Here is a 17,209-nt window from a genome sequence, read left to right on the forward strand (position 1 = left end):
TAATGGATTGAACGAGGCGCTAGGTTCTTGTACCTAGCATGCTGTATTGCCTGTATAACAGGTGGCCATCTTGCCAAAGACGAAACATCATTGGCATTCTCTTCTTCACTCTGTTTTTCATCGCGTTTTTCTACCAGTTCATTATTTTCAATCTGGTAAGAGTGTTCCTCGCTTTCCTGTTTATTTGTCCCATTGTCTTTAGAAAATGTGTTGTTTGTTGTGTAGAGATTCAACGAAGACATTCATAAAGCATAGAATGTTAAGGGTATATGCCATTTATCAATGCGTGTTGACCTTCTTGCAGCTAGCCGTAATTGATTCAATTTTTCTTAGGTTTAGATTGTGCCTCATTTTTCTCTTTCTGGGAGATCGTTATATTCTCTTATAAAGTGGCGAGGACAAAAAAATGTCATACTCCTTCGACTAGTGTTTCCATTGCTCCCTTGTGGACTTGATGATCGATTATGTCTAATTTTATAATTGTGATATGTTCATATACGAGTAATAATTATTACTATAATAATATGCAATAACTTTTGAAGAATAGAATTCGTGAGTTGTAAGAGGTGTTAATATATTACATCCGTTTCATATTATTTGAAATAATTTGACTTGAAGTGATTAAAAAATGGCTTATTGTTGCGAATAATATTAAACGGAGGTAGTAATAGATGTGGTGTTGCTTGTGCTAATTTCTTTTCTAGGATTGGAGAAAAGAGTTGAGTTTGTAACTTAAGTGTTATAAATGAGGTCATGACCTCCTCTCTTCAACCCTTGATTATTTTAGGTTCAAATTTGATTAGACCCCATTGCCACTATTCGTACCTTGTTTTAACTCTGTTACATGTTTGCTTTTCAAATTTTTTTTTTTTGGTTTAGTCGAGAAAACCTTTATGGGCTCTATATATGATAGAAATATAAAGTGTTCTTACGATTGTTTGTATTTTTATACCAAGATAGATTTTTATTTTTATACCAAGATAGATTTGTCACTGTCTAAGTCTCCTCTACCTCGGCCATTGCACTACCTTGATACAAATGTGGATCATACCTACATTATTTGTTAAAACATTGCTTTCAAAGTCGCCCTTACAGGATCTATGGTCTAAGGATGCAATTTTTCTTCATTAGAAATCTATGGATCAAAATAGAAGATATGCATTTTGCATATACTATTCTCAAGGAATAATGGAGAAAAGTATGTGCAACACTTTTACGCATTTCAACAGACTGTCTTTTCAACAATGTCATCAAAGCTTTCAATTTTGTGGTTGTGGTTGTGGTTGTGGTGGGCTTATATCTTTTCTAAGTATATCCATCTATGATCTATCATACTTGTGATTGTCACCATCTTCGTTTTCAAGTGCATTTGATGAAGGGTTTGGTTAAAATTAGACATAGTCCACGATGACCAAGACTACCAAGTCATTCTAAACTGTGATTCAAGGAAATTAGGTGAATTTTGCTTCCTTCCCACATCTAACATTGCTTAACATTTTCTGACGTGCATTATGTACACGCTGATGCTAAATTATTTCCTCCATTTTTTTTTTAAATCACAAGGTACTCTATATATCTTTTTAAAAAGTTGTACAATCAATTACAACAATACAATAGTTATCTAATGATTCTCTCTATCTCTATTCTTAATCACACGTGCCCCGTTTTTTGTCTTTATTACACTCCTCGATCTCCTTGAAGATTACTTACTACTAGGTACTAGGAAGTAGGAACCAGGATGTCACTAATCAAGTAATTAAGTTACTAGACGGTTTCAAATGAAGGAGTAGTTAGACCACTACATAATCAACATCCTTTCTCAGAAGGCATTCTTTGTTGCTGAAATGAATGCTAAGTAGTTTTGTTGAAGCCACCTACCAAGCTATCACCCCCACTCTATTAGCTGTTGTAGGATCATTTGACTAAGCAAACATTAACATTAATTATGTGTAAAAATGACACCATAATTATTAGTTTAAATAAGAAGGGTGTTAAGTAGCTTAGAGTAGTGTGCCCAGATCCTAAATCTTCGAGTGTTTAGTATATAAACGACTTGTATGTGGTTTAGGTGTGAAAATATTAAATTTTGAGTTTGTAAAGATAAAAAATCTAGTGTCTTAAGCGGTGGTATTTTGTACATTTAAATAGTGAAAGAACACTATAATTATTAGTTTACGTAATATAGTATATCTTAAGTAACTCTGTACGTACAAGAACCAAAAAAAAAAAAAAAAAAAAAGATACGTCAATGAAAGTGATATACTGTTGAACTGTTGATATATACTTTGCCTATCTAAATACTTCCTTTGTTTCTGTTTTCTCACCTCATATTTCTCTTTGAGGTGATCCTTTGAGATTGACACATACTATAAAACTATACAAGGGCCTCCAGTTGCAAACGGCCAATCCGTGTGCAGTGTGTTTACCTTACTTTCAATAAAGTGAGCTTTGCTCTATAGAGCAATAAAAAAGAAATAGAAGGAGTATTATATTTGAATGACAACTGTTGGATATATGTGAAAACTGGTTTTTGATAAAGCCTTATAGATGAAAGGGTGTAGTTTTTTTCAATAAATGTAACTGGCCAATTGAGCACAACGCATACAATAATCAAGCAAGCATCAAATCAACTTTGGCATGGTAGCACAATTATATGTTTTGAACACATGCAATGACCTAATTGTTAGATTTTGCACTTAGTAGCATCGATGAAATAAGACTTTTGGGGATCTGTATATCTTTTATCCCTTAGCAAGGACGTTTGGCGTAGGACCCTTACCCTCCCACTTTCCCATAACATGTTTTCCTTTCTGGTTTGGTGTTGGATGTGCAAGGTAAGGCCACGACTCTTACAACATTGACTACTACTAGCGTCTATTACTCATGTGACTCATGCATGTACATTAGTACATGTCTTTCTATGTTTCATCCTTTTGTTTTTCATTGTGTTGTCCAATACTCATGGACCACCTTTTATCTCAATTCTCGAATATACCACTCCATTAAGTTTAAAAAAAAGGACCTTTGGAGGAATATATCCTTTTTTGAGTTTCTTGTGTTTATGTAGATATTAGAACAATTGTCGCCATAATAATAGTAGAAAGATGATTAGTTTATAAGGTTTATGGGTACCTCCTCTTATTACCATCTGATTTGTAGATTGTTGAAACTCAATTAATATATATGCTAATCGTCTCACCTTCGGTCTATATCAAATATATAATCATAATCTTGATAGATAAAGGGTATAGAGTATCACTAACCATAACCTACAACTTAACCACAATCATTATTATTATTTAATAGTGTATACGATATTGGATTGCTACAAATTATTGGTATCTCTCAATAAGTTAACCAAATAAATTAAAATACACATCCCAAAAAGTTTTGTGTACCTATTGTTAACTCTAGTACTTTAGTAGGGGAAAAAGCAATCTGAGGCGTGGGCTCTCAAAGCTACTTTCTTATGAATACTTAAACAACATTATTGGCAATTTCTAATCTTAAATGCATTTCATGGGATTGGCTATATTATGAAACACCCAAACTTAACACCTTTATAACATAATATTTTAATTTTATTTTGCAATGAAAAGTTTATAATGGGAGAGCTTAAAGAAAGTTCCATTAGAAGGTAACATAAAAGGATGTGTTTACTTTGGTAGGAAGACTAATCATTTACTTAACTTTAGGTGTATACGGAGTATCTACTTCCATTTAAGGGTTTTTAAAGTTAGAAGTGATGACATAAAATTGAAATTGCTCATAATTATTTCTAGTCTTTACTTATATTATGAATTAAGAATGATATTTATCCAATTAATTAATGCTTGTAGATATTGATTCTTGCTGTAAACCACTCTAATTGACAAATTGAAGATGTAAATTGACTAACTAAGACACTAAAACCTTCTATTGGTAGGTAAGGAAGCACAAATTTGTCGCTTCTTACTTCTTAGTTAAGTTTAATTAATTTTTGGTGCACAACTTTGAATGTTCTATAGCTTAGAAAGCTTTAGATTATTGAAAACTTAAGTAAGAATTGACATATATATTTGGTTTCTAAACAATTACAAAGTCATAATTAGGTTGACTAAGCTAATGACCTTTAATGGATATTTGATAGTACGTACGTCACTCGGATCGACTGGTTTACTAAACCTAACACAACTTTTTTCAATTTCTCGCTAAAGAAAAAGTTTCAAGAAAAACCATTTCAAATACAATTAATAAGTTCAAATAAGTGTAGTTAGACATTGACTAGGGTCTAGGCTGCCTTAAGCTTTATATCATTCTGCTTATGCACACTTTCATCTTATGCATGAAGAAGGGCTATTTATTTGAGGTTGAGCTAGCGGAGTGGTGACATTGCTCCCCTTCTCATATCCTTGTGGTATAAGGATCATATCTCTTAATTAGGCCTCATTTGTGGTATTTTTCTTATATTTTTACCCTCTCAAGTGATGTAGATTTAAGACTATTTGTGTTAGAGACATCATCAAAGAAGAGTTGGATTAAAGAACTAGAAATAATTGTGAAATTGGAGTCTTAAAATGCAATCACTTAGGCATCAAAAATCTGCTTTGCCCTTGAAGTATGAGATTCTTAGAAAACCAGCTCCGCAATTATTAATTTACAAATATATATATGTATTTCAAATATATCAAAGGTTATCGCGAGTTTGTAGACTCACTAGTCAATAACGGTGCACTAGAGAATAATATTGTAATCAATTGTGGGAAAGTGACGGTGATAAATATTTCTCTATCATCTCATGTACATAATAATTGCTATAGATACGGTAAGATGTTTGCTTTCAAAATAGGCTATATAAGGCTTGTAAAATTTCTTGATAGAAAAGAGTCAACAAATTGCATTAGTAAAATAACTTATTGGTTACTCCATTATCTGTCCTTATCTAATGAATACTCTAAAGATTTGATTAAACTTACAATTGATAAAACTTAAATATAATTAACAAACAAAAAAGTTTATTTGTACACTTGCTGTAATTCAAACACAATTAGAACAAATTAAAAACTCCTATCGAACCTCACAAAGAGCTGAATCAGATTTGACTGCCCTAGATCTCTGTGACCTTCTTTGATGTCCATTCTTTTGTTTTTCTTCACTATTTTCTTCTCTTTCAACCTCCTTTTCTTCCACTATTTCAACTTTTACCACTTCATTTATTTCATTATTAACATCATTATTAATGTTATCCTCTTTTTTAGCATCACACAATAATGATTGCTCTTTATTACTATTGGTTATTTCCTGACCTTCTTTTGGTACAACATACACAAATGGTCCCCCAAATGGCATGTCATTGAGTTCCAAAAGTGGTTCCAACACCTTGATCACTACACTCATTTTAGGCCTTGTTTTAGGATGCTTGTTTAGGCATTGGTATGCCAACATTGCCGCGATTTTAGACCCCTCGATCGAGTATTGCCCGTCTAGTCTTGGGTCCATTATGCCTTCGATTTTTCGAGGATCTTTAAGTAGTGGCCTTCCCCATTCTACCAAACTCTGCTCTTTTTTCGGGCGCTTCTTGTCCATGCATCTTCTTCCGGTTAGTAACTCCAATAGGACTACCCCGTAACTGTAAACATCGCTCATAGTTGTCAAATGACCTGTAATTTATTCAAGCAACCAATAAATGTGTTACTTTATACAATTTGGTTCAAAACATAGATGCCTAAAATGTGGCTAATGCCTAAAATTTAGTTTTGATTAGTCAAACTAAATATTTCTATGAGTAGTAAAAGCGGCATATAAACTTATGAAAATCAATAAAAGTTAATCATGTTCAGTAAAAATAAGGTAAAGTGAACAAGTGCGCAATGTAACAATGTAACACTAAGGGAACCAAGAATCATTGTGATGAAAGAATACTTTAATCAATTACCTGTCATAATGTACTCTGGGGCAGCATAACCTTTAGTGCCCACTATGTTTTTGGTAGAAACGTGAGTCTTATCTTCATCTGGTCCATCTCTAGCAAACCCAAAATCTGAAAGTTTAGCTGTATAATCCTACACAAACAAGATCAATTCTTTAGTGACTATAATCGGGAAATGTACAACTTCTAGGCATTACGTGACAGTTTATGTAATTTGAACTAGTAACGTGACAATTAAGTTTTGACAGAAGTCGTAAATGATTTGATATAATCTTACTGCATCTAAGAGTATGTTTGCGGCCTTGAAATCCCTGAAAATGACGGGTGTACTGAGTTCATGAAGAAAAGCTAAGCCTTTTGCAGTGTCTAACGCAATTTTGATTCTTGTCAACCATGGCAACGGAATTGAACGTCCTACATTCACATCATCAAAATAACAAGAAGCCGAAATAAATTAATTAGCTTAATTAGGTAGGTCCAAAATTGGAATATAAACAATAAAGAGAGAATATAAAAAACAATCAATCTAAATTATTCCTCAATTATTAATCTAAAATGAAAAAAAAAAAAAAGAAAAAAAAAGAGAGGGATATACTTACTGCTAAAAAGTTGCTTGTCCAAATTACCCCTAGCCATGTATTCATACACAAGGAGTCTTTGGTCATTTTCACAAGAATACCCAATTAGCTTCACCAAATTAGGGTCCCTTAATTGTCCAAGATATATCACTTCAGCCTAGGAAAAAAAAATGTGCATAAATATTTAGTATGCTATTATAAATGTTTGTTTATTTTCCTTGATCATATAATATAAAGTTTCAAAATTATTGTTACAAACTTGTATGAAAAACTTACCAACCACTCTTTATGACCTTGTGTACCTTCCAAATCCAAGACCTTAACAGCAACAGCTTGAGCCTCTAAGCCAGGCCTAAGATTATCATGTAAGAAACCTTTATACACCGCGCCGAATCCACCTTCACCAAGGAAGTTACTCATTGAAAAGTTGTTAGTGATCAACCTAAGCTCATCATGGCTAAAAACATGTAGGTTTGATCCAGGGATTGAGTTCGAAAGCTCGTTGATCGAGATTTCCGAGCTAATGTTAAGTTTATTGGTTATACCTAAATGGGAGACTCTATGAGGAGAAGGTGAAGGTGTTTGTTTAGGATGAACAAGTTCATCATTTGTGTCAAGAGTATTGGTAAAACAACATATGGCCATTTTAAGTGCCATATTTTTGTTATTTTTTGGTTTTGTGTTTTGGGTGTTTTTTTTTTTTTTTTTTTTTTTTTTTTTTTTTTTTGGGGTTTATTGATTGAATCTCCTCCAATTTATGGGAGGAGCTTGAAGATTAAGCAAAATAGTATAATTGATGTGAATGGAAAAGATAAGTGGAAAAATGGGTTTGTGGTTTTGGAAGAGTACCCTTTTTTAAAAGGGTTACTTAAAGTAGGGAAAGACCGACCAAAAAATTGAAAGGCAAGTGTTGTTTATGCTAGGTTTATTAAACTTGTGATTCTAATTTTTTTTTAATAACCTAGTTTGTTGTTCTATGTCATGCATGAGTTATTTTTATTATTATTATTATTATTATTATTATAAGTGAATCATATTCCAATTTTCAAACTATTATATAAATAAAGAGATATGACTAGTTAGGAAAGATTATAAATTCAATAATTTTTATTATAAATTATTCTATGTAATGAGGATGATATAGTTTTCGTTAATTAAAATACTCGCATAAGAAAAAATAATTCAAGAGTATAAATCATTCTTTTATTTTTTTTATTTTTTATAATTTCACTTCTTAACTTCTTCACGAGTATTAAATATAGTTAGGTGGAACGTACGAGAACAAAAGCTCTTAATACGGAGTATCTCATTAGAAGTAGAATTTCTCATAAAGTCAACATCTACTCCATAAAACTTATATTTTACGTGTACTCTAATCATATACTACGTAATTCGTATTAATTATCATCTAACAAACAAATTTTTAGTGTAATAAACTTTACATGCACATATTAAAAATTTATTAATCTTAGATTATATTGTCAATTTTTTTAATCATATAAAATTAGATATAATTGTTAGGTTTGATTGAGCTTATAATAAGTAAAGTATCTTCTACTTCGCATTAAAAAATAAAATAAAGTATCATCTTATGTTTCTAGAACATAAAGAGACGGAGAATAATAGTATTCTAAAAAATGGTGAGCCCCAATAGTCTACGCCCATTAGAGCTTTTGGCTGGGCTTGGGCCCACATTAACGTTAGTGGGTTTTAACAGTGATACTTTTTAAGTGGGCCACATGTCACTTTGCTGAAACTCAGTGCTTTTTTTTTTTCTTTTTGTTTTATTTCAGGATTGTAAAAACAAACAAAATTTGCCCAGAATTTCATCCTCTTAAAGTTGCAAAGTTTGCTTTTTGAAATTTCACCCATATTTCATGTCACATGAAAAAAAATAAAATGGATAAATTAGCTTATACTAGTATATACTTGGTATTATATTTTCAAAGCCGCTTTACATAGTCATCAATCATCAGCAGTTAACTTTGCTAAATACAATGTTCAAATCTCCTATTTTGTTGCTACTTGCTAGTGATATGGAGTATTAAATTCAAGTTGTTCATTGAGTAGAGTTGATTCATGATCCGCATTTCACATGTGTGTATTGGATTGTGTGATAGAAGTTTATACGTAGTATTAAAAAGTAGATTGCATTTTTCAAATCACATTTTAAATTATTACAAAGTGTGTTCATATAAAATGTGTTTCAGATCTAACAGGGTTTTGTATGAGTTTTGAATATTAATTTCATATTTAAGAAGTTTAGGCTTATAAATTTAAATAACTTAAGTTTGAGATTAACAAGTATAGATGTTATAAGCTAATGGCTAATAAGTTTGTGGAGGTTATCATTTAATTTGAGAAGATGGCTCGTGATATAGCGGTGTTCGACAACATTCTCTAAGATTGAGGAGGATGTCACCTGATTTGAGAAGATGGTGCGAGATATGCCGATCTTTCACAGTATTCAATAAGATTGTGGAGGTTGTTTTTTTTGGTTGACAAATGAAAACATGAGAAGTTAAAAAGTGGATTTCTTTTGAGTTGTTTGGTTGGCAAATCCATGGAAAGTAGAAATTCTCATGAATTTTCACTTCCCACAAAATAAAGGAATTTAATTACCTAAGGAGACCTTGGTAAGTAGAATTTCCTATGGGAAGGAAATTCTACTTTCCCATGGTTAACCAACACGTTTTTGAATTTCCTAAAAAACTCAATCACATGGGAAATTAAATTTTCAAGGAATTTGCAATTCTTACATGCAATCAAACGAGCCTAAGATGACTGATCATGTTAGTTTTGAAAGCCGACCAAAAAAAAATCTTAATGCGCTACTTAAAATTCGCGATGAAAATGAACCATTTTACATGTCTTTACTATGCAAACAACCGTGTTGAATAGTGAGAAGTACTACAATGGAGGAAGAAAATGGAAAGGTGTAACCGCGTAATGTTAGATTGATTAATTTGATGGAGAACACATTGAAGGTCTTGAAGATGAAGGTTTGAAGACTATAAGCAAGAATAATCGATACCTTCAACTTTACATCAATGAATGAATAGAAGTGGGCCAAGAAATTGAACTCAATCAGTGTTATGGTATAACTAAAATTCGAACAACTCGGCAAATCTGCGACGGCTCTAGAACATATGGCCCACTATTGAAAGTTATGCAGCCCACTAATAGCACATTAGTACAAAACAACAAATACGTTAGTCTGTCTTGAACTACTTGTATTAATTACAGAGGTAGACTTCTTTTGATTTATATATAGCTTATGATGTAGACATACTATTATAGTCATGTGATTTTTAATACGGAGTATTGGGTATTATATCTAAAACTTTATGAAATACGGAGTATGATAATTATTGTCCTGGTCAATAACGATCTTATGAACGATATAATAAAATCTACTTATGAACTACGGAGTATAATAATTTTGATAAAAGCTTATTCTTTCATGACATGCATTCTAAATTGATTTACGTGATTGTATGTTAGTTTCAAATTAAAAAAAAAAAAAACACAATTAAATTAAATGTTTCTTAAAATATGCATGTGTAGAATCACAATTCGTAACTAATCAATGAATCATGATTTAGCTGCAATAGACGAATCTCTTAAGGGAATTACGGATGTGTTAAGCGAAAATGGTGATGGAGATGGAGGTAGGGTTCCTCTCAAGGAATCGAAGAAGGTATAACATCGTTGTCTTACATTGAAATAAAATTTTGATGCATTGCATGGAAATTTCTCCTCTTTTTCTTCTCCTTGTTTTTTTTCTGACAAGTATAATTATAGAACAAATCGCCTCAATTATGTCTTCTTACTAGTAGTAAAACTGCTACTAACCCTTTAACCAATGCACCATACATGCTTATATAACAGCTTCCAGAACTTTTGATGTTGATTTTAAAGACCATTTTGTTGAAATATTTGTAGAAATATCAACAATATATACTTCGTACAAGTCGTAGCCATACGAAGTAATTGGGTACATGCATCGACAAAATTTAACATGAAGATTCTTTAAACGACTTTGTTACTCATTCTGCGACACTATGTTACTCGGTGGTAGTAAACTTAATTTACATGCAACTAAAACTATTGCGACCTCATAGTAATAAGAAATATATACACCGTAACTTTTTTTATTTCTGGACATTTTAAAATAGTAAGTAGAGCAGACTAGTAGAGATGGTAAAGGGTAATATAAAACAATATCATTGACTTTTAGCAAGGAGGAAAAAGTCAAGGGAGAGTGGAGACGCCGTGAAAGTCTACTCGGCTCCTTTAAGAGAGGGAAGACGACATTGGACAGTAATAGCGGCTGTTGCATGGCTCAGTAAGTTCACAAAATCTACGCTGAGTTGGTGAGAAGTGGAATTTTGTAACCCTACGTTAATTTCATACTTATTATTTTGTATTATCATTGTAATTAATGGAACGTTTTTTTTTTTAGAATTTATAATTTTATGTTTCCTCTCTTCAAGTGATATATTTCTTTGACTTTAATTAATTAGATTTGCAGCATTGAAAAGTTAATCAACATATAGAGATAATGATGATATATTTATCTTTTAGTGTGTCACCTATATATATACGCGCGCGTACAACACGGTTGCTAAATATATAGACTTATTGGAAAAAATAATGCAAATTTCATAAGGTAGAGCAAAACTACCCGTAAAATCGAAAATTTGAAAAACTGATTCGTAACCGTTCCAAAAATTAGGATACACGATCCGATAACCATAACGGTTCATGTACCCGTTCCGATAATTTGTTATCGGGTATGGTTATTGGGTATCATTTTAAAATTAACGGTTACCCGATCCGATCTGATAAGCATTTTTTTTTGCTTTTTTTCCCTACTTAAATCTATTTTTTTAAAATCTAAACTCTTACTTTACTTCATAATTACTTTATAATATCAATGATTAGTAATATTATTAATAATTTGGTCAAAATCATATGATATTGTTATTAATTAGTGGTAAATTATATCAAAATAACTACATAATTAAGTTTAATTATCATTATTGGATATCTTATTGGATACCCGATAACCGATCCAAAAATCCGAGTACCCGAAGTCCGGGTATCCGAACTTATTGATTCGGGTTATGGATATCACTTTTAGGAATTTTGGTTATCAGATACCCGAACCGTTAGTACTAACGGGTACCCATCCCATGCTAGCTCACCCCTAACATTTCATACATTCTATTGCTAAAAGTGGTCTCTACCTATTTGTCTTGAAATTAATCAACAAGGAATCCTATAAAGATCACTAATTTAATTAAGGCAAAGAGATTAGATAATATGTAGTGGTTTGCCCGTGAAAAAAAAAATGTTATTGTTTGAGTAGTTACGAAGTAAGTATTATACTTCATATAGATAGTGTCAAAATATTTTTATTAGATGAAGGATTTGGATATTTTGACTACTTTTTGCATAACGGAGGGATTTGGAGAAAGATGCTTAATAGCTATGTATTTCTATGATGAAGAGAGAGGTGACTAGGAATTGGAACGTAATAAAAAAAAAATAAAAAAAATGAAGAGCTCATTTTTACTAATAAAATTGAAATATGAAGTAATAAAATATAAAAATTAAGAGGTTATTTCTATGATGGAGAGAGGGGTAACAAGGAATTGACATATATGCATAAGAATTTTGATTTTATTTCTTGAAGTTTGGCTAGCTAATGTATAGTTTTAATTTAATTATTAAAATAACTAAATAATAATTCTCAAGAAATTTCTAATGTTGCTAGACCTATCACTCAATCAAGCTTACAATTACCTATTTATTATAACTACTAAATAATAATGAAAATTTCTACTTTATTAACTACATATTACTCTGTATAAGTGATTTGTTAGAGTATTTGTTTAGCTTTTGGAGATTTGGGTAGGGTTCATGGTGATAATTAAAAAAATAAATAAGAAATTAAAAACCTAAAAAGATATTGTACGTATGTTGTAGAAATCTATATAGATTGCCTATAGTATCTTGGTCGATTGGGAGTTTTGCACTCCAGTATTTCCTCCTCTTTATTGTAGACTAGTACCCATGCATGATTTTTCTTTGTCGCTCTTACATTAATTTATTTTATAATAGCAACAAAATTAAGTCAAACATGACATGTGAATAGTGTAAAAGTCAAAGTAATGCAATTAAAAAAAAAAAAAAAAACTAAGGGAGTAATTAATCTCAACTCATATTTAGATTTTCCTTAACAAGAATCTACAAGCTTTTACTACTTCCAAACTAACTAATATCCTTCCAACCAAACAAGACATCACAATCGCCCTTTCAAGAGGCTCACTTATCCTTGACTTCCAGCCTTATTAGGGTCGTCTCTTAAATTGATAGGAAAAAGAAAGCTAAGAATAGTTCAATTATACGAAGTATGTGGTAGGCAACACTATTGAAAAGATCTTTATATGAAGACCAAATTGGAAAGCATAAACATCATTTTCATTTAAAGAAAGTAGAATGTCATTAATAAAATAAAAAAAAATAATAAAAAAAAAAAAATCTAATGTGTAGGACCAAGGTAGACTTGCGCGGTGTGCTTGGAAAAAACTACGAGTGTGATTAAATTCACACTTATACTTGGTATATAAGTACGTTGTAAAGTGGGTCGTCTTTACTATTTTGACAAATTGTACTGAAACATAATTTTCATGTGGTACCAAAGTGAGTCGAAGGGTCTGTTCACGTCAGTTTAATTTCACTTCAGTTCAGTTCAATTCAGTTCAGTTTCAATCATTTTAGTTTAGTTTAGTTCAACTTTTAATTTCCTTATCTCATAAAATATTCATTTCAGCTCTATTCAGTTCAATTCAGCTCTAATTAGTTCAGTTTAGCTTATTTCAGTAATTGTGAACAGGCCCAGAGTTGATTTATCTCAATACTCAATTCAATTATCATCATCTTTGCAATTATGCTAGGAAATTGCCCTCTTACTTTGTTGGGAATGATATATTGAAAGTGAAACATAATTTTCATGTGGTAAGTAGAATTAGTAATCTTACTAGGTAGGGAACCTCAAATAGGAAACCTGTTCTAAATTTATTGCAAAAAAATCTTGCGTGGACCTGGTTCACAATAATATTATTGTGGACCTAAGATTTATCCACAAGTAACTGACATTATATTCAACATAGTGACCCTTAATTTTAATATAGTAACCTTATTTTTAAGATAGTAACCTTTTTTAAAACTTGTGTGACCATTAATATTATCATGAACTTAAAGTACGAAATTATGTTGAATAGTGACCTAATTTTAATATAGTGATCTTTATTATTCATATTGACCATTATATTAAAAATATCATTAAAAAATAACCTCTTATAGCTTTTAATGTCACACTTACTTTTATTTCAACATAATAACCTTTATTTTAATATAGTGACTTTTTTTTTATTAACAAAACAATTATATTGTCTCTAATGTTAGTGGTCCACAATAAATTAGTGTGAACCAGGTCTATTTAAGAATTTGTAAATTTATTGGCAAGATTTCTTAGGAGTTGAGCGTAACGATAAGAGATTTCTCACCACTATAAGATCCATAGTAAAATTTGATTCCACAATTAAGCTCATCATTATTGTATGTTACAAAATATTCTATCATAAACCTTTTTTTCAAAAAATAAAATTCACCCCCTCTCCTTCCACACTTCAAGTGAGTAAAACTTGATAATTGATTCTACTCTAATATGGAAATATATAGGTCATGGTAAGTTATTATAGTCCTTAAAGACTAATTAAGTTGAAGGTTGTAGACAAAGCCACTCAATCATGATTGTTTTCTTTCCTAAGTAAGTTTTCTTTATTTCTTTGATCTAGAATATCTGCGAGCCATAGGATACAACCAAGAAAGAATACATATTAGGGTTTTATACGATTAATATTGATTAATTTATGGATAACATTTGTGTTTGGTGTGATTAACTTTGAACAAATCTCAGTTACAAAGATTATAATAGATACGTGAAAGGAAGGGAGGTTAATTTTATATTAAATTAAAATAAGAAATAGCCAGAATATGGTGGAATCTTTGGCACAGGAAATCATTTATGTCATTTACTGTACCCAACCCCCAAGTTCGTGTCGTTTATTGCTATTCTTAAAGTTCTTGCTGTTGAGCGCAACCAAATAATAATTTGTGTTGTTCTACCCAATTTTGCCTAATAAAAATGTGAAAGGTCAATCTTCTCACTCACCTTTATATATACTATCAAATATATAATTTATTTGATATAGTATGAAATAAAAGATTATTTAGTTTGAATTCTAACAACACGTTTCACCTCTCTATAATCACATATTCTAAAAAAAGCGGGTGTACGTTAATTTATTGTAAGATCAATTAAAGATATCTTAAAAATATTTAAAGTTACCTTTTAACCTACAAAAGTTATTATTTTTCTAATAATAAATTGTATCTTACATAAAACTTGTAATGTATTAGATTAATCATATTAAACTTTATATAATATGTAATCATAAGTCTATATGAAAAATATGAAATTACACATTAAAATAAAATTCATATCAATGACAAATTAAAAGTTATCCTTTAAGAGGATTAAAGTTACAATTAAATTAGCATAGATCCCGTGCAACGCACGATAGGTCTTTGTCAACATAGATATGTATGTTTATATATACAATCAATAATATATATATATATATACGAAGTATATAAAACAGAATAGTATTTTTATATAAAAATAAATCAACTTGAATTTTATTACTACAAAAAAATCTTATAAAAATCATATCATTTTAATATATATTACCGTATATAAGTTTTTTTTTTTTTTTTTGAAAGATATTACCTTATATAAGTTTATCATGATTTATAAATCCCTATTATAAACGTACATAATTATTTATATGAAAGAAATATGTTACTTTAAAATAGGAAAGATATTTTATACAGTAGTATACCATAGCTTTAAAATAGGTTTAAAAAAAATCATTTTGGAGGGAAAAAATTAACCAGGAGATGACATGTGTCACTTTCGATCCCTTTTTTAGTATATAGTACTAAGTTAAGTTCCGTGCCATACACGATTATAATTAAATTTTACAACAAAAATTATAAAGAATGATTTTTTCTGCTGTTATTGTTGTGTTTTTTTTTTTGGTTGTTAATTTAACAATAATTTATCCAAAAAAAAAAGTTTGTGACAAAATAACTTGAATTTTAATTTATACCAAATGCGTAAAGGTAATTATTTTGAATTTTATTAAAAAATAATTTAGTAATAGAAATTTAGAAGCTATTAGGTTTTATATAAGAAAATGAAAATATAAGCTTAGGTTAGTACCCGTATATGTCTTTAAAAAAAATAAAAAAAAAAGAAAGAAAAAGGTTAGTACCCGTATACGAACTCATATACATACATTTGTCCTTGTATTTTTGTTGACACACTTTGACCGGCATTAAATGAAAATTTAGTTGATTTTATATTACTTTAGGATAATTAGTATTCCGTAATCAACTTTTTTAAAATATATTTATAGTGAGTAGTAGCGGTTTCTATTTTAATTTTAATAATCACATTACATAAAATGTGTAGAGTAATTAGATTGAAGTTTTCAATATATGTTGAGTTAAAATGTTTTACACTATTCACGTGTCATCATTTACTTAATTTATTTTACCAATATACAATATAAATATGATTATATATTATGTTGTTGGATTTGTCATATTGTCTGCTTTTATATATAAAAAAAAATCATAATTTTTAATAATCTCTAATTAAAGATGTTGATAATTAAAGTTGTGTCTCGGCAAATGTGCAAATCCAACTCTAGCCTATAAAAAACGGAGGGAGTATAATATAATAAAATAATTTTGTTCAGTTGTTTGTATAAACGTTATGTATAATTTTAAGATTCATACAAATTACGCTACCAAAATGATTTTTCTATTTTTAATTAAAATAAATTTTATTGTCAAATGATTAATGTTGGAGGAAAAAATTGATACTCCTTATAATATTATAATAATATTAGACAATGATATATTTCAATACCTTATTTTTAATCTATGTTACTATGTTAGTATATTTGTAACTAAAAGATTAATAGTATATAGAATATATGTTAAAAAAAATTAATTGAGTATGATTGGATTAGATATGTTGTCAAAATAGAAATAAGTATTATTGTGGCTTATAAAATGGAAGTTATTAAAATTTGGCAACAAAAAAAAAAAAAGGAAAGTGCAAAAAGGAGGAAAAGTTATTAATGACACCGTGACAAGTGTCATTTTAGGTTCACTTTTAATATAGGTTAATGATTGATTAGTTAAAGTTACCCTCAAACTGACCGTCTTACAATAAAATTAACGTACACCCATCTTCCCTAAGACTTATTGCTCTATAATTCGAATAGAACGGTAACTTTCCTATTGTGCATGTTAAACATATGCGAGAATATTCTAAAACAATTGTAACATTTTTTTATGACTCGAAGTTTCACAATTTAGGATAAAAAATCAAAGTCCAACAACAAAAAGATAAAGTAAAAGACTAAAGGAGAACCAAAAAAAAGCATTAAATTGACAGCTTTCAAGGGTAAAAGTCATTATTAACATAACTAGCCTTCTGGCCCGTGCAATGCACGGGTTATTCATATAAAGTTGTATTGAGAGATAAGTGAAGAAATATCAGTTTGTCATTATA

General features: G+C 30.0%; 1 protein-coding gene across 1 annotated transcript; it reads right to left on the reverse strand.

Moving 5' to 3' along the window:
* Positions 1 to 4,836: 4,836 nt before the first annotated feature.
* On the reverse strand, positions 4,837 to 7,395 carry LOC145570153 (EPD1-interacting receptor-like cytoplasmic serine/threonine-protein kinase). Its single transcript, XM_081629164.1, has 5 exons — positions 6,763 to 7,395; positions 6,508 to 6,643; positions 6,186 to 6,322; positions 5,915 to 6,041; positions 4,837 to 5,639 (listed from the first exon to the last, which is right to left on the reverse strand). The coding sequence occupies exons 1-5, from the start codon at positions 7,141 to 7,143 to the stop codon at positions 5,047 to 5,049; spliced, it is 1,374 nt and encodes a 457-aa protein (XP_081485290.1). The 5' UTR covers positions 7,144 to 7,395; the 3' UTR covers positions 4,837 to 5,046.
* Positions 7,396 to 17,209: the final 9,814 nt, after the last annotated feature.

This window comes from Chenopodium album, chromosome 12, assembly GCF_948465745.1.
Source record: "Chenopodium album chromosome 12, dcCheAlbu1.1, whole genome shotgun sequence".
NCBI classification, from domain to species: domain Eukaryota; kingdom Viridiplantae; phylum Streptophyta; class Magnoliopsida; order Caryophyllales; family Amaranthaceae; genus Chenopodium; species Chenopodium album.